The sequence below is a fragment of the Mobula hypostoma genome, chromosome 1, assembly GCF_963921235.1.
Source record: "Mobula hypostoma chromosome 1, sMobHyp1.1, whole genome shotgun sequence".
Taxonomy (NCBI): Eukaryota; Metazoa; Chordata; class Chondrichthyes; order Myliobatiformes; family Myliobatidae; genus Mobula; species Mobula hypostoma.
This window is the reverse complement of record NC_086097.1, coordinates 134659995-134678589: the sequence shown is the minus strand read 5'-3', so window position 1 is coordinate 134678589 and position 18595 is coordinate 134659995. Positions and strand designations below refer to the sequence as shown.

The 18595-nt window shown below is 38.9% G+C and overlaps 1 protein-coding gene across 3 annotated transcripts in view; it reads left to right on the top strand.

Annotated features, from left to right (window-relative positions):
- The window catches only part of znf407 (zinc finger protein 407), a 509138-nt gene that overhangs the window by 95864 nt on the left and 394679 nt on the right, over positions 1 to 18595 (top strand). For all 3 annotated transcript variants that reach the window (XM_063056048.1, XM_063056031.1, XM_063056041.1), the window contains exon 3: positions 822 to 936. In XM_063056048.1, the coding sequence (XP_062912118.1) occupies positions 822 to 936 (115 nt within the window). The remainder of the gene's footprint in view (positions 1 to 821; positions 937 to 18595) is intronic.

The following is an 18595-nucleotide window of genomic DNA, read 5'->3' as shown; positions in this document are numbered from 1 at the left end:
GAATTGAAGTGGGTGGCCATCGAGAGATTCTGGCTGTTGTAGTGGATGGAGAGAAGGAACCATCAGCGTTGGGTCTCACCGATGCAGAGGAGGCCACAACAGGAACATTGGATACAATAAATGACCCTAACAGATTTGCTGGTGAAGTGCTGCATCTCCTCTCCAGCGGTTTGTGTTGTTCTAGGTTACCAGCATCTACATAATCTCGTGTCTCTCAGCAACCTTGTCCTTTAGTTTTGAACAGGTGAAATTGTTTTATTTTTCTGTATCAGTTTTCTTCTAAATGTCCTGTGCTACTTTCTGCATTTTTCAGTTATGGAAAGGTGAATAGGAAAGGAAAAAAAGAATTAGCTTTATTTGTCACGTGTACATTGAAAAATACAGTGAAATGTGTCATTTGTGTCAAATCAAACTTGTGAGGATTGTGCTGGGTCGACTGCAAGTGTCACCACCCTTCCAACACCAACATAGCATGGCCACAACTCACTAACCCTAGCCTGATCATCTTTTGGGATGTGGCAAGAAACTGGAGCATGTGGAGGAAACCCACATGGCCACTGCAAGAACATACAAACTTTTAACAGATAGTGATAGGAATCAAACCCTGATCTTGCAGCTGGAGCTGTAAAGCTTTGGGCTTTGTTACACTTCCATGCCGGGAAGTATATTAAGATAAAAGACACATAAATCTTATCCAATTTATCTACTCCAAATAAAGTGTTCCAGTATTCAGGGGATGTGTACTAATTATCTATGATTACATAATTTGCTTTGTTGTTATTTTACCTAACTGTGCATTTTATTTTCTCCTTAAACCATAGGATCAAAGCCTTTCCGATGTACACTCTGTAACTTTGCAACAGCACAGTTGGGAGATGCTCGTAATCATGTCAAACGGCACCTTGGGGTTCGAGAATACAAGTGCCACATATGTGGGTAAGTAGCCCAGCAATGTTTGTGTGTTCAACAGAAGGACTGTTTTCCAGAGGAGTGAACAGAAATCCAAAGTACAGAAAACACTTCACCGCCGTTGTCTGCATCTGGCTTACAATATTTATTTGTTTTAACAAATGCCTATTTTATTTAGCGATACAGCGTGAGTAGGTCCTTCTGCCCCTTTGAGCCATGCTGCCCCAGTTACCCAAACAAACCCCCCAGGGCAGCTTACAATGACCAATTAACCTACCGATTCATCCTCGGACTGTGAGAGGAAACTGGAGCACCCGGGGAAAACCCACACAGTCCATGGAAAACCCACACACTCCATGGGGTGGGCACACAGACTCTTTACACATGATACTGGAGCACCCATGGAAAACCCACATATCCCATGGGGTGGGGGCATACAGACTCTTTACACATGATACTGTAATTGAACTCCAGACAGTCCCAAGCTGTAATAGCATCACGCTAACTGCCATGCTACTGTGTGGTCTGCCGTGGACTCTTTTATTACATTTTTTGTATGCAAAAACACAGCAGCTGGAAATTTTAATTTTTACATTGAACATGTCCATTTTCAATATATTAGTTTCCTTTCAGACGGTGATTGAATTAACTGGGTTATAAAGCATATACGACTGCAATCCTTACATTGTTAAAGTAAAATAGTAGGATTGGAGATCTACCAGTAGTACACAGTGACAAAATTGGGCAAATTTCTGAACTAGAACAGAACACATCATCGCCTATCTGTATGATGCCACACAAAGCAAGTGTCATACAACAATGGATAATATTAAAAAAGAGTGAGAGTGGGAAAAGGAGTTAGGTACAGAGATAGAGGGGGTTATATGGAATGAGGCTTTGGAGTATGTTAACTCCTGTTACATCAATGCCAGGCATTGTTAATACAATTTAAAATCTTACATAGATTACATTACTCAAAAGTAAGGATTCATAAAATATTCCCAGAGATGTCCTCAATGTGTGAGAAATGCAAGTCCTCAGAGGCAAATTTGTTACATAGTTATGCTTTGTGTACCAGGATACAAGAGTATTGGAAGCAAATATTTGAGGTCCTATCGAAGGTACTAAAGGTTCAGATAATACCAGACCCCATTTTAATAATTTTTGGAACTTCTGCGAGGTCAAATAAATTCCAACAACTCCTGACCTATGGCATACTTAATGGAAAGAAACTCATACTGATGTTCTGGAAAAAGGAGGAAACTCCATCACTCAGACAATGGCTGGCTGCATTAATGGATACTCTGCATCTAGAGAGGATAAGATACGTTATCAAGGACAGACTCAAGGAATTTGAAAAAATCTGGCAACCATTATTGTTGTATTTAGAAGAGACCGACAGCTGAACTAAGTGTGGGGGGTGGTAGGACCTAAACAGCACATACAGGAGGGGTGAGGGGAGGGGAGCGGAAAGGAGACAAGGTGGTGGGGTTTCCTTTGCTTTTTGCTTGTTTACTATGCATACATTCATTTGACTTTCATTATGTTGTTATAAGAAAGAAAAGAAAAAAGAAGCATTGTACTTTAGGATATTGTTGGTTGTGGTTAAGCTGATGTTGCTTCACAATAAAAACATTTGAAATCAAAAATATAATAAATAAATAATAAATAAATTCTGAACTAGAGAAATGGTCCATCTAAGAAAGGCTGTTTGACAACATGGGCAGTGGAAGTCACTGAATACTGATTACATAAAAGGATTTTATAGTCAGCTTTGTGTAAATGGGTAAATGAGTATAACATAAATAGTGCTCATTAAGTAAATTAATACATGTTTGATGAAGTTTTCGTTTTAGTAAGAGATGAATAATTAGGCTTCAACTTTTTCACATTCTGTGGATCTAGCTACTTTCAGCCAACTAAACAATGACTGAATTGGAGGGATGGAAATAGTGTATTAAAATTCCCAAGATAAATTCAACTAAAAGAATCTTATAAAAGTAGATGATTTATTTATAAACCATGTTTGGAGTCTGTTTATTGCCTGCTGCAAATAGAATAATGAATGGTGAGTATGTTCAACAAGCACATTTTTGTGTTAATGTCACATCTGTAAGTCATTCAGAGGATTACAGGTTTAGGGTTCCCTTTATGAAAAGCAAACTTAATAAAAGCACGTACATGCAGTTTGATTGTCTGGCTTCATGCTAATGGCTACCATCCAGGACCTTCAGACATTCTTAACAATTAGTAATCAATACAGAATCGATATTTTCATCCCATTGCTTGTCTGGTATCTTGCTGAACTGTTGGGATACGTGTATTGAGAAAATCTTCTTAACATGTGAAATCTGAGCCCTCCTTGTTTTTATGCTGCATTTGAATACAAAACAAGGCTGCAGCTTTAGAAATGTTTTGTTAAATATTTATAGTGATGCTTAATAAAAAGTATCTGAAACTTTATGGTATACAGTTTAATGGACTGAATGCCCATACCTATTGAACTTATGAGAGATAAGTGGATTATATATAAAGACGATTAGTTGAAATTCAGTTTTAACTATGACTTTGCATAATATAGTATACATCAAAAAGAATACAATGTACCACTTTTTTCAACTTCCCAGGCTTTAAACTTTTGTTTTACAACATTCCAGAATTGAACTTTTTAAAAATTTTGGCATAAAAGTTCAGCAGTTTTGTTATGCAGTCATAAAGAAAAGAATGCTTGTTTAATCATTGGTTATCTGGTTCATTAGGAAAGCATTTTTGAAAAATAATTGGGCGGGGGAAGGATCATATTTGCGTCATGCACCAATCCAGGAATTCGGGTGGTGGATGATATGAGAATTTGGGTTTGAGTGACTATTGTTAATGTGACCAGTGCAATTAATTATGCCTTGATTAAGTAGTGAATTGATTTGGATGGCTTAAGACTTAACATAATTGTTCAGTGATGTAACAACCAAACCACTTGTACTTGGTGAAGATTTGCTGCTAATATCATATTTTAATTATCAAACTTGTGCATTAGTGACATGGTTTTCATTTTAAAATAATAGCAAGATGTTAAATTGAAAAAAAATATTTTAATTAATTAACACTTCTTGCATCTCACATCACTTCCTCCCCATTAAATTGTCCAGAGTGTGTTTAAAACTGGATCATTCTCAACTGATCTGAAGTGTGCAGTGACGCCTGTTCACAAATTTTAAAGGAAAATTGGTATTCTAATCATTTCTAACCATTTTGTCTTGGAAAGAAAGGCTTTCAGTTCTGTAGTAACTTTCACAATGCCAGCATTTCACAAAATGTTTTATACAGCCGTTGGATCACAGAATGGTTACTGCATAGAAGGGGGCCATTTTGCCCACCATGGCACTTTAGAGCGATTCACAAGTTACAATTTGGTCCTCATCATATGTTGATCTAATTCACTCTTGAAGGCCACAGTAGAACCCATCTCCACCACAACTGCAGGATGTGAATACTAAATTCCAGTGTAGTAGTTATTATATGCAGACTCTGTTGCAGTGGATGAAAAGCAGGAAACAGCTTGTGCGCAGTAGAATCCACAGATAGCAATGTCATAGATGACCTGATAATCAATTTTAGTGATGTCGATGAATGGATAAAAACTATCCAGGACTTTTGTGATGCCTGATGTGGAAACCATGACCAGTGTGAAGATTCTTAGCAGCTTATTGAACAGCTTGTGGAATGAAACTTGTGTTTGGTAGATGTTGAAAAATACCAGCTAGGAACTGGAGTAATTAGAAGTATGCTAATTTCTGTACACTGGGTTAAAGGAAGAAAATGTTTGTTTTGATTTAGGAGCACCTGTAGGAAGGTGACTTCATTTATTTGTAATAAATTGCCTTTTTCTCTTTTTTTTTAAAGAAAGGCTGCTCTGAAGGAATAATTAACCTTGTTCAAATCAGGTGCTGACAATAGTACCTTCATAGCAATTGGAAAAGATAGATTGCTGGGGGTGCGGGGGGGGAAGGCTGTGTTCTCAGGTTCTTTTTTTTAAGATTGAGCTGGCTATTCTTATTCATAGCTCTTTTTATGTAAATGTTTTTCGAATCGGAATCAGATTTATTATTATGGGCATGTGTCATGAAATTTGTTATCTTAGCTGCAGCAGTACAATGCAATAGGTGATAATATAGAAGGAAAAATAAGTTTAAAAAAGTAATTAAAGAAAGTTTTATTGTATTTTCTAATAGACAAATTTTGTACCAATATTGTGATACCAAAGTCTCAAGTGGTTATTTACCGTAACTTTGTTTTGAAGTTTTTTTTTAAATTGTGACAAATATTGTTTAACATACATAGACTATAGAATTGGAGTCTATAGAAAGCTGAATATTATTTTAGGCTGGTGGCCTCAGCTAGTAGCATTGTTAAATACTGCTGGGGGAAATGTGAAATATACATTGATAAATCCTGACAGCGGATTCCAGTCTACAAGTTCTGACCTGTAAAGGTTAATACTTGTGATGTTTAGGTCAAACTGATGGAAAACATCGATTACCTGGTCAGTCTCCAAGAGAGGCAAAAAGAGTAGGACATATTATAATGCTCAAAGAAGTGACCCCTTCAGCATTGTTGAGGTTTAGCATTAATTAAGTGAATATGTAAATTAAGTAATGGCATCAGCTCGATGGTTAAAATGATGCAACATTTTACATTAATACTATGACAATGTCAATTCATTATCACCAATGACTAAATAATTTAGAGAATACTCGATGGACCCATTAGTTCCTCAACATAAGCAGCTCATGCTGCATTCCTTCATTACCATATTTTTTTAGGATTATATTTTAAAGGGTGAAGTGATCTTTCAGCAACATTAGCTCTGCATTCAAAAGCAGCAATCCAGCACAAACACTTTGTTACAGTGACTATGTTCCTATAGGAAATTGCTAAAATAAATGTTGTTGAAGTGGAATTTGTAAATTTGTGGTATATTCAACGACTATGAATTGTTTTAATTGTTCATAGTATTGTGCATTGGTATGAATGTACTTTTTTGAAATACAGGTAATATACCTGAGATGAATCAAGCATGTTAATATGTATTTCTCTCTCTTACTTATAAGTGTTACACTGTGGTTAAAATACAGCTGTAAACAGTTACAACTCCAGTAAAATTGTTGTTAGTTGCATTACCTTGTTTTGAGGATGTGAGGGGATCTCTTTGAAGATGATTATAATGTCACTTTCTGACCTTTGCAGCTTGAATAATTGTAAATCATTGCTTCATAATGTGTCAAAGAATGTCTGAACTAGGCAATTAAATGCTAGAATATAATAGACCAAATTATTGCCTGTCATGTTTTCAACAACACAGTTAGTATTTGAGTTACACTTAATCATTACATGCATTAACAACTTCATTGGAATCTGGCACCAGGCTGGGCATGAAATGCGTCGCATTATTTAAATCTTCAATGGTTTAAGTCACTTACTTCTCCTGAACTGTTCCAGCACAGAGGTTTTCATGAAGTGGGCAGTCCCAAAGGGCATAATTCATTTCCATCAAAGTTTTTGTACCAGATTACCGTGCATTGTTTTCCAGCAAGACGGCGTAGAGCTGAAATAAGTGGGAGCTCAAAAAAAACATCTTGTGTACAGAACAACTTGGGAGGCCAAGACATGATACAGTTGTGAGGTCTGACGTGCATGATATTGCAGCTCAGCCGGTTGGTGATAATAACACTTCAGACTGGATGCCTTGATACTCGCCGGCATGTTACTAGTTGTTCCGATTCTCCCTGGCTGTGATTGCTCTTTCCAATATAGAAAAATAGAGGCAAAGATGGCCCTTAGCTGAACATGCTTGCTCTGCTATTTAGTAAAGTTGTAGGCAAGCTACAAGTTAATTTCACCCGCCTGCTGTGATTCTTTAATACTGACAGTAATCCATCAATTTCGGTTACTAAGTTTTTAAAGGAATCCTGGGTTCAGCTGATATTAGATTGTTATTTTCGAAGGGACAAAATCAGCAACTAGTTTTTAAAAAATTGCCTTTCTATTTCCCCTTTTGTGAAGGTTGAGGTTAATTGTTTCTATTCCCAGTTTACTGAGGAGAGTTGCATACTCCCTTGGAAAATCAGAAATGAGCATTAGAAAGTTGATTGCAAAATTATTGAAATTAAGAAAATAGGAAGTGTAAAGGTGTGAAAAAATGTATTGAAATGCAAAATGTCTTGCTGCAGAAGCAAAACCAAGCAGATGTTGGGAATCTGACCTTAAAACAGGGGAAAACACACAAAATGCTGGAGGAACTCAGCAGGTCAGGCCGCATCTATGGAAATGAATAAACAGTTGAGTTTCAGGCCTAGACCCCTTTTCAGGACTGAGCAGGAAGGGGGAAGATGCCAGAATAAAGAAGTGGTGGGAGGGGATAGAGTTGAACTGGAAGGTGACAGGTGAAGATAGGAGGGTGGGAAAGATTGAGGGCTAGAGAAGAAGGAATCTGATAGGAGAGGAGAGTGGACCATAAGAGAATGGGAAAGGGGAGAAGACCTAGGGGGAAGTAATAAGCAGGGGGGAGGAAGTAAAAGGTCAGATTGGTTAATAAAGGAGGAGGAGGAAATACTGGAAGGAGTAATTGATATTCCTGCTGTCATGTTGGGGGGGTACACAGACGGAATATAAGCTGTTGCTCCTACCCTGAGAGTGGTGTCATCTTGGCAGAAGAGGAGGCCATGGATCAACAAATCAGAATGGGAATGGGAATTAAAATGTTTGGTCACCGAGAAGTCCCGCTTGTAGTGCATGCTGTGGAGGAGCTCGACAAAGCGGTCCTCTAGTTTATGACTGGTCTCACCAGTGTAAAGGAGGTCACGTCAGGAGTACTGGACATAATAGAGGACCAAATTGGCAGGTTAAGGGTGGCCAAACATTTAAATTCTGATTCTCATTCTCGTTCTGACGTATCCTCTCTTTTATTCTTTTCTATAGATGCTGCTGAGTTCCTCTAGCATTTTGTGTGTGTTGCTCTGGATTTCCAGCATCTACAGACTTACTCGTGCTTAAAACAGAGGAGGTTGGATATACTGAGAATGTGTAAGGCAGATTCTGTGGAGAGTGGAAAAAAAAATAAAAGGAGGGAGTAGGCCAGTCAGCCCCTTAAACTCACTTCACCATATATTAGGATTGTAGCCGACTGTGTCCTGGTCACAACAACCTCTTCTTGACTTGCGTATAGTTTTGAATCAGATTCTTCATCACTGATGTGAAATTTGTTGTTTTGCAAAGACACAAGATTACTATAAATTACAAAAAATAAAAACACAGTGTCAGAAAGAAGGAACAATGAGGTAGTGTTTATGGTCATTTATATATCTGATGGTGAAGGGAAAGAAGCTGCTTCGGAATCATTAAATGTGGATCTTGTTAATTCTGGAGATGTTGTCGAGAAGGTTCTTTGGAAGTCAGGAATAGGTGCAAATCTTCTGGTTAACAGCTGTTCATCGTAGTACAGATCAGAAAGCAAGGCAAGTAGCAAGAAATAACACTGTCTACACTGCAAACTGGACTAAACTGGTGAGCAGATACTGTCTTAATCACACTTCATCATTTGCAAATAAGCTACGGAAGTAGAGAATCAAATACACTCCAAGCTACAAAAAATTTATAGATAGCATAGAGGTTAGTGTAATGCTATTACAGTGCCAACAACCGGTGCTCAATTCCTGCTGCTATTTGTAAGGGACTTCCTCTGGGTGGTCCAGGCTTATTGGGCTGGAAGTACCTGTTATGTTTCCAAATAAAATAGTAAACAGGTGATTATACAGAAGTATGCAAACATAAATAAAGCAACAACTGCAAGGAAAATCACATTAAAAGGAAGTATCTGGACCCTATTTGTGTATAATTTATGTTTTGTGTTTCACTTCTGAATACTGCTCATACTATGCTCTGTGCTTGTGATGCCGCTGGAAGTAAGTTTTTCATTGCTCCTATGCATACATGTACATGGTGACATATATGTACAGTACTTTGATAATAAATTTACTTTGTACTTCGGAACACAAATCCCCATTTGACTACTACGTGTAGTTCTAGACTTCACACAATGGGAAGAATACAATATGCCAGAAGGAGTGCAGAGGAGATTCACCAGATCATTGCCTGGATTTTAGATGCGGGGAGAGAATTGATATGATGAGTTTGTTTTTGTTGGAGTGGAAGGGCTGAGGGGTGACCTAGCATGTAAAAGTATAAGAGATATAGATAGGGTGTACAGAATTACTTTCCACAGGATGGGCTATCAAAAACAAGAGGCACAGGTGAGGTGAGAGGAAGGAGTTTTAAAGGGGATTGTGGGGATTTCTTTTTTTATTTTGCACAGTGGTTGACATCTGGGACATGCTGCCTTAGGAGGTGATCGAAGTAAATGTAATTACTATGTTTAAGAGACTATTGGACAGTCCTTTGAATAGGCAAGGCGTTGAAGGATAGGACCTAATACAGGCAATTGGGGATAGTGTAAACTGGTGAAAAGGTTTGCCTGAATGTGGTGGGGCAAAAGGCCAGATTCTGTGCTGCACAACTCTTGCGATTCTGTAAGTAGGCTGGTCTTGTATCAATGCAGGTGTGAAGAATGATAGGTGATCTTATTAAAATGTAGGATTTTTAAGGGATTGATGTTTTCCTTAGTACAGCACTGGCCATTCAAGATAGAAATAAGGGGGAATTACTTTCCTCCAGTGTTCTAAGTCATTGGAATTCCCTACCCTGGAACGCATGGAGTTGCTAATGATATTGAGTTGTTCCGGAGCAGATACGATGGGCTGAGTGCCTCCTTCTGTGCGGCAATCATTCTATGATAATTAAGGAAGAGATTGATAGGTCACCAGTGGAAAGGGTGAGCAGCTTCAAGTTTCTGGTCTTAACAACTTGGAGAATCTATCATGGGCCTAACTCATTGATATAATCATGAAGGAAGCGTTCCAGTGGTTCTATTTCATTTGGGGTTTGGAGAGATTCTGTATGTAACCAAAGACTCAGCCAGTTCCATCATGAGCACAACACACACCACTATCAAGGATATCTTCAAGGGCAACACACATCAAAGTTGCTGGTGAACGCAGCAGGCCAGGCAGCATCTGTAGGAAGAGGTGCAGTCGACATTTCAGGCCAAGACCCTTCGTCAGGACTTGGCCTGAAACGTCGACTGCACCTCTTCCTACAGATGCTGCCTGGCCTGCTGCGTTCACCAGCAACTTTGATGTGTGTTGCTTGAATTTCCAGCATCTGCAGAATTCCTGTTGTTTATCTTCAAGGGCAGCTGCCTTAAGCTGTAGCATCCATCACTAAGGCCCCTCTTCATGTCACTACCATCAGCGAGAAGGTACGAGAGCCTGAAGATTGTGAGATTAGTTACAAAATTGAGTTTATTGTCATATGCACAAGTATATTCCAGATATCAACTTTCTCTGTGCAAAATAAAAAGAAAAATCCCTTCCAATCCCATTTAATACCCCCTCCTCTCACCTTAAATCTGTGTCCTCTTGTTATTTCCCCATCCTGGGGAAAATAATTCTGTCTACCCTATCTCTATCTCTTAATAATTTTACATGCTTCTATTTGGTCACCCCTCAGCCACGCCAAGAAAAACTACCATCATATCAATTCTGTCCCTATACCTGAATCCTCCAATCCAGGCAATGACCTGGTGAATCTCCTCTGCACAACTACATTCTTCCTGTCGTCTGGGGACCAGAACTACACATAGTAGTCAAATGCGGATTTGTGTTCCAAAGTTCAAAGTAAATTTATTATCAAAGTACATATACAGTACGTCACCTATACAACCCTGAGATTAATTTTCTTTTGATCATTCACAGTAAATACAAAGAAAGCAATAGAATCAATGAAAAAGTGTACACAACAAACACAGACAAACAACCAGTGTGCAAAGACACAAACTGTGCAAATAAAAAAGAGAAAAATAAAGCAATAAATATGAAGAACATGAGAGTGTAGAGTCCTTGAAATTGAGTGCCATAGGTTGTGAAATCAGTTCAGTGTTGGGGTGAATGAAGTTATCACCTCTGGTTCACGAGCCTGATGGTTGAGGGGTAATAACTGTTCTGTAACCTGGTGGTGTGGGACCTGAGGCCCCTGTACCTCCTTCCTGATAGCAGTGATAAGAGATCTTGGCCTGGATGGTGGGTGTGGGTCCTTGTTGATGGAAGTTGCTTTCCTGCAACAGTGCTCCTTGTTGATGTTCTCAATGGTGGTGAGGGCTTTACCCATGATAGACTGGGCTGTATGGATTACTTTTTGTAGACTTCTCCTTTCAAGAGCATTAGTGTTTCCATATCAGGCTGTAATGCAACCAGTTAGTATGCTCTCCACCACGCATAAAAGTTAAAACATGACTTCCCAACTCTTATTTTCTGTGCTGCAGGCTACGAAGACACGCATGCCATATGCCTACGTTACTCCCCATCTACTTGTGTTGCCACATTCTAAAAAAAAAGAACTTTGGACTGTGGTGCTTAAACTTTTTATCGTGCATGGAACCTTTTACCTCTGGAATCAACCCAGTGCTTCTTTTCTTTTCTGCACTACCTTCAGTGCAAGTAATTAGAAATGGAATTGGTTTATTATTGTCACATGTACCACGACACAGTGAAAAAGCTGGTAATGTATGCTTTATACAGATCAAATCATTACACAGGTAGAACAAGGTTTAAAAAAAATATAGAATGAAGTGTAGCAGTTACAAAGAAAGTACAGTGCAGGTAAACAGTAAGGTGCAAACTCACAATGAGGTAGATTGTAAAGCCTAGAGTCTACTTTATTGAACCAGGGAACTCTTTAATAGTCTTATAACAGTGGGGTAGGTGATGTCCATGAACCTAGTTTCAGGGCTTTTTTTAAAAAATCTTCTGCCCAATGGAAGAGGGGAGAAGAGAGTATGTTCAGTATGGGTGGGGTCTTTATGCTGGCTGGTTTACTGATGCAGCATGAAGTATAGACAGAGTCCATAGAGGGGAGGCTGGTTTCCTTGATGTGCTGAGCTGAGTCCACAGCACTCTGTAGTTTCTTGAGATCATGTGCAGAGCAGTTGACATACTAAAACATTATGCATCTGGATAGCGTGCTTTCTATGGTGCATCGATTAAAAATTAGTAATGGTCAATGAGGATGTGCCAGATTTCTTTACCCTTGTGAGGAAGTAGAGGCATTGGTGAACTAACTTGGGTATGGTGTCTATGTGTGTGGATCAGGACAATTAATTCATTAATTAAATATGGAGTCCATAATTGTATACAATATTCTGGATATGGTCTCATTATACTGAAAGAATATTAAAGACTTTCCTATATTTACACCTAATACCCATTGCAACAAATGCATTTTAATTATTTGCAGCCAGTCTGATAGCTGTTCTTGAAATATAGCTATTATGACGATGCATGAAGTGTTCCCAATTTATAGATAGCAAACTTGCATAACTAGTAGTATAAGATATGGCTGTGATCTCCCTTTGTATATCTCAGCAGTGCTAAGTGAAATCTGCTGAGATGTTCTGATTTGTTTTCTGATTGGTGCTCTACAGTCAAAAGAGCTGCAGAGAGCCGATGACATAGCTTCAGTACATCATAAAAACCAGCCTCCTTTCCAAGGATTCAATCTATACTTCTTGCTGTCTCAGAAAAGTAGCCTACATAATCGAAGACGCTACCCAGCTCTGACTTTTTCTCCTCCCCCCCCCCACCCCCACCCCCATTGGCAAAAGATGCAAAAGCCTGAAAGTACATACCACCAGGCTAAGGATAGATTCTATTCTTATCTTCTGTTGTCAGACTATTGAATGGATCTTTTGCACAATAAGATGGACTCACAATCTATCTTGTTGTGGCTTTGCATCCACTACAATTTCTCTGCAAATATGATAATTTATTTTGCATTCTGTTGTTGTTTTTGCTTTGACCCACCTTGATGTACCAATGTGATGTCATATTCTGTATGGAGGGTATGCAAAGTGAAAATTTTCACTGTACCATCGTACGTGACAATAGTAAACCAATTAACAATGCAGAAATCATACAATATTACCGGACCATTGTCATACTGCTGAAGCTGCGTGGCTGGAAGACAGAGGAATTCTCAATTACTCTGGCGGAAAAATGAAGTGATTTGGTCCAATTGGAAATTTCCTTCTTGTTTGGTGTTTTTAATAGAATTTTTAAACATTTTAATGTGCTCAGCAGTCCTTTTGGGGCAGATGGCATATTTTTCAGGTCATTTTTTGAATCTTGCATGTGCTTTAAATTTGGGTATCTTTAATGGTATAGAACTAAGTCCAATACTCAGGATGTGTCACCATTCATTCTTTCAAGTCAGAAAGTTATTGAGAGATGCAGTTCACAATGCAAGCTGGGTCTTACATTAAAGCATGAAATTTGCGAGAAGATGGTGGTCTTTGGTTGCCTCAACATTCAGTTCCTTTGGAGACAACAGAGTGTGTGTTAATTTGTGCAACCAGTAATTAGAATTTGCATGTTGACGTAACACAGGTGACCAAAGTTAATTTTCCTTCCCTTTCAAAGACTTAGCCTTTGAGACATAACCAGTGTCTGATTACTGTGGAACATTACATTCTTTGTAGGTTAATCGGTGATCTCGGTGGGGAAATACATAGGGAAGCTCAGCTGCTCCAGCAACTGTTTGCACTGGAAGGGTAGTGAGATTGGGAAAATCAGGTTCATGCATGGGAGCAGAGGAGGCATTGAAAGAATGGTCATAGGGAGGCATTAGGAGAAAAGTTGACAGGTCTCGCTGTTGATCTCAGCATTTCACATGGAGTTTGAAATAAAGAGAAGGAAGTTGGAGTGAGAGAAGCAGTCCAGGTCTCTGAGAATATTTATGATAAAATATAACTGAGATAGATTTGAGGAGTAGGTCAATGATTTTAGTATTGATCCCGAGAGACTTACTGGAAATGGGATGGCCAGAGTGAAGGACATTGGCCAAGTATATCACAGATGAAGAATGTGTGTTTAAGAATTTTGGAAATGGAGCTAATGATACCCAATTAACAAAGATCTGGAAGAGAAAGAAACAGGTTTGGGTGATAGATCAAGTACTTCATATGAGCTACTAATTGGAGTTTCATAGAACAGTGATGATGTACACAACTGAGTTTGCCTATGAAGTAGAGTAGACTGCTCAAGCCACAAAGGTGTTGGTGAGAGCAGGTCACATTATCTGGGCCAAACTTATTGGGGCACCAAGATTCTCACTCAGCAGAATTATATAGAATTTATGGGACATAATCTAGCTTCTTGTCCTATCTACCGCATTGTTTATACAGCACAAAACCCTCTACGATATATTCTTTTATTCTTTTCTGGTCATAACCTTACTTTGCCTCTCCTTGATTGTATTTTCCTTCTTCGCCTTAACTACTCCATCTGGTAGTAGTGCCACATGCTCATCTGGAAAGGTTTTACATGAGTTCCCTAATAGATTTGTTGGTGACTGCCTTGTAGTTTGTTGGTGACTGTCTTTAGTTTTGGTCTCTCCCACACGGGGGGAGGGGAATATCTATTCTATGGCCACTTTTAAAATGCTTGATTACTGTTTAGTACTTAAGAACCTGTCAAATAGGTTCAGGGTTTCTCAAGCTATTCAGAACTGAGTTCCACTGTGCTGCCAGCTCCCTAGGAACCATTGGCTTTGTATGGATCAAAAATCGGTCTGTCTCAGCCTTGAACATATTCAGTGTTTGAGCCTGCACAGTTCTCCAGTGTTTCCTTCCCCAGAAGGTTATGGCTATCTTGGAATGAATGCTGCTTTGAAACAGAGAATATTTGCAGATAAGTCTTCACCTCTTGTTCTGTACATAAATAACAACAAATTTTAATTGCTGTTACATTTGCTGTTTAATTACTGCCCTGCATTATGTAAAGTGGTGAATCCTGAGGTATATCATTTTCATTGTTAATATATCTGGATAAACAATTCTTTCTTTTTTACCAAATTTGTAAAAAGGTTTTGTTTTAAAGTGCTGTCTCTCATTTTAGATTTGCACAGTGTACATCAGTTGCTGGCCTGGGGTGAAAGCTGACATGAATAGGCCAGTGTTGTTTTGGAGCTGCCTGTTGGGATCTGTAAATGTGGCTTAGCATCTTCCCACTCAGATTTCACATTCTGCTCTGTGGGCAGTTTCCTCTTCTCTGCCAGTGACACTACGTAGATCGGTGTGAGTAGCTCATGATGATTCCTGAACAGGTGTGAGGAGAGGACATAATTATTGTTAGAGCACTATAATGAAAAAATAAAAATAGTTTTTTTTCATAATCCCTTTTTCTTTTCACCCCATTGCTTGCTCTCACTGGCTATACACCTGTTGGAGGTGTGAAGGCAGGCCAGCTGTTCCTGGGCATTTTGTTCCTTGTATATGAAATTACATTGATATTACAGCACAAGTGGTCTCTGATGATTTTCCTGCTCCATGTAAACCATTACTCTATCAACAAATAGTTTCATTCTTTACTCCATTTTGTTTATATAACTCCTCCTTAAGTACCTCTATTCTTCCACGTTCCTATCAATTTTTAGCTAACAATGAACAGTCTGCTGAAAGAACTTAGTGGATTAAGATCAGTGGGCCCTAATCAGGGTTTGACATTTCCTTTCTTCCACAAAAATTGATTGACCCACTGAATTCTTCCAGCAGGTTGTTATTCCAGATTCCAGCATCTATAGTCTCCTATATCTCCACCTTCAGGGTAAATTTTATTCAATTTAATTTGTACTTACAAATCCACGTTTTACAATGAAAACATTGTATTGATTCCTTCCTGATTTTAAATACTTCAATCAAACCTGTTCAGTTTCTCCTAGAAAATGTCTTAAAAAAGTAGTTGGCCTCTATTTAATAGTGGGACATGACAGTATCTTTTAACATTTTATTGGAAGTTTCAGTATTCTGTACTTTACTCTTGTGCTTGTACCTCTGATCTGATTCAGAGGCATTGGTGGTCTTAGTTAATACTGAATTATCAGTCTGCTGGAGGAACTCAGCAGGCTGGGCCGCAATTGTGGAAGGGAAGGAATTATCAATATGTTGGGTTCTGATGGGAGGTTTCAACATGAAATACCAACAATTCTTACCTCCCACAGCTTCTGCTCCACCTACTGAGTTCCTCAAGATTGCCTATTACTCCCAGATTCTAGCATTTTCAGTCTTTTGTGTCTCATGACACCACATTGTGTTGGTTTAGTCGCCTACAATATTTACATTGCATCAGTTTTCCATTCCCAAACATTCCATATGAAACGAGTTTGAGAGGTTATTATAGGGACCCAGCCCTTCAGTATTCAGTGGTAGTTTTGCCCTGAGTTCAAGTTCAATTGTCATTCAACCATACATAAATACCCATGAATACAGCCAAATGAAACAGCATTACTCCTCTTTTCTGGGCTTATCCCATGGAGTCTTTATAATTACTGTACAAGCTTCAGTGCATCTTTCAGCATGCTCTCTTGCATCTTGGAATATAGCAGCCCACAGCATTTGGATGTAGAAAGCTTCTTACTTGGGAAAATGAGCTGATTTCAGGCAGGCCAACATGCCATTCATTCAGATGGTCTTTCAACAGTGGTTGTCTCGATGTACTTCCCTGGGAGCAGCGTGGGTCATACCCTTGAGTTATGCTGGGAATGATCTTCAACAAAGACAACTGTATCCATTTCCAGGTCAGACTTGCAAAAGTACAATCCACAAGGTTGTTGATGACTATCTCATCCGCAGCGGGGCCACCCCAAGGATAGCATTAGGTCGAACTTGTCACTACATATATGCCTATTAAATAGCAGCATCGTGCCTTGCTTGAAAGTTTTGGCAATTAAGACTTCTGCCAAATGAGTTTGACAGTTCATTTGGGAACCATCCCACAGGATCCTTCTGCTCCTTTCCTTGCAAGGTCCCATGGCCACTCTGATTGTTTTATGGTCAATTTCTTTTTCTACAAGGGACAGGTAGTGTCATGGGCACTGTCTAAATAAATGGACACATTATGTGGCATCACATCACTGGGGACAGTTAGAACTTAAGCACTTGGTGTTGTGTACCCATGATCTGCACACACCTTGATAACGTTATACACAAAGGTGATCATCCAGTTGACTGCAATGTTGCATACATATATTTTTGCTCTCTCAGGACATGGTCCATTTTGGATTTCCCTGATGAAATGGAGGGTTGATTGGATGAATGCCATAGTGTAGGAATGTAGTATGGGCTACATTACTACCTAGTATATCAACATGGGAGGACTTTGGACCTGAAGATCTGGTTCTTGCCTATGATCAAGAGGGAAGGCCTCTTAAATTCTCAGTTCTCTTTTTCCTTGGATATGTGCTCCATCTAGTTCCTTATGGCCTTTGCTCTTCTGAACGATGGTTAATCTTCAGGTAATTATGCGTTATGGATTCTGATTTACTGCTAGGTAGAAGCATAATGCTGTATACTTCTAATAGGACGGACTGAGTCATCTGGTTTTGACTTGGTGTCTTGTAGCAGTTCTTTGGTGGAGGGATTATGAAGATATTGCATAGCTGCTAGGCCAGGTCTCTGGAAACGGTATACAATTTGAAATGGATGCATTTGAGGTCGCCACTCAGAATGACCAAGAAGGACATTGCGAAGTGTGGTGGGAACCGGTGACAGATGGCCAGCCATTTGACCTTCAGAGCCAATTTATCCTCAATATCCTGAAGTATTTTTGCACATTCCTATACACTGAGGAGATGACTGCTAATAACCTCTGATTAATTCTACTATGCAGGTAATCTTTATTCTATAGTGCTAACTTTCAAAGAAATTGTTTGATTTTCCTCATATCCCGATTGCAGTGAGTGTTGTTTCGTTCTTTCACCAAGACATCCCGAGGGATCTTTTCTGTCATTTATATTTTGACTGTACTATATACTTTCTTACCTTACTGTCCGTTAAGATAAACCTGAATACGTTTCTAATTTAAAAAAAAGAAAGATGTCAATAGCAGAATCAAAGAGGGTCATACTTCTGACAGCAAGTAGTGGTAACCCCTTGGTCATTTTATTCAGAAAAAGAAATTTACTTCAAGGGCAAAGGAAGTGAGATTTATGACAGAAACTGTAACAACTCCTTCCGATAACAGCAGGATAATTTTGCTGGGAAAATACATCATGGAGGATATTTGTATTGAAAATTAATTAAGTCAATTGCAGCTGTGCCCTGATCAGATTTGTTTGCAAGGGTCATCCACTCACTGATAGGAATAATGTTGTCATATCCAGCCATAAAAACACGTCATTAATCCTGGAGTTTATCTAAACATTTGAATGGATGGAAATCAGTTAATGTAATACAGATTATATTAAGGTAAAGAGTCCAGACTTTTACAATGGTGCAGAATGTTGTTTGGTTAAAAGCTAGGTGAAATTATTCTGTCGGAAAAGCATAATTATCAGCATTTACACTTCTGTTGGAAGTTTAAGTGGGAGAGCAAGGTATAAATTGTAACAGAATGGGAAAGGGAAGTGGGGGAAATAAAACTGTGCGGAAAGGAAATATAGGCTTTTTGTCATGTTGACTGTGGCGTTGAAGCTATTAGTAAACGTGTGGGATGATTCCAGCATGTTCTTGCTGTCCCTCAATATG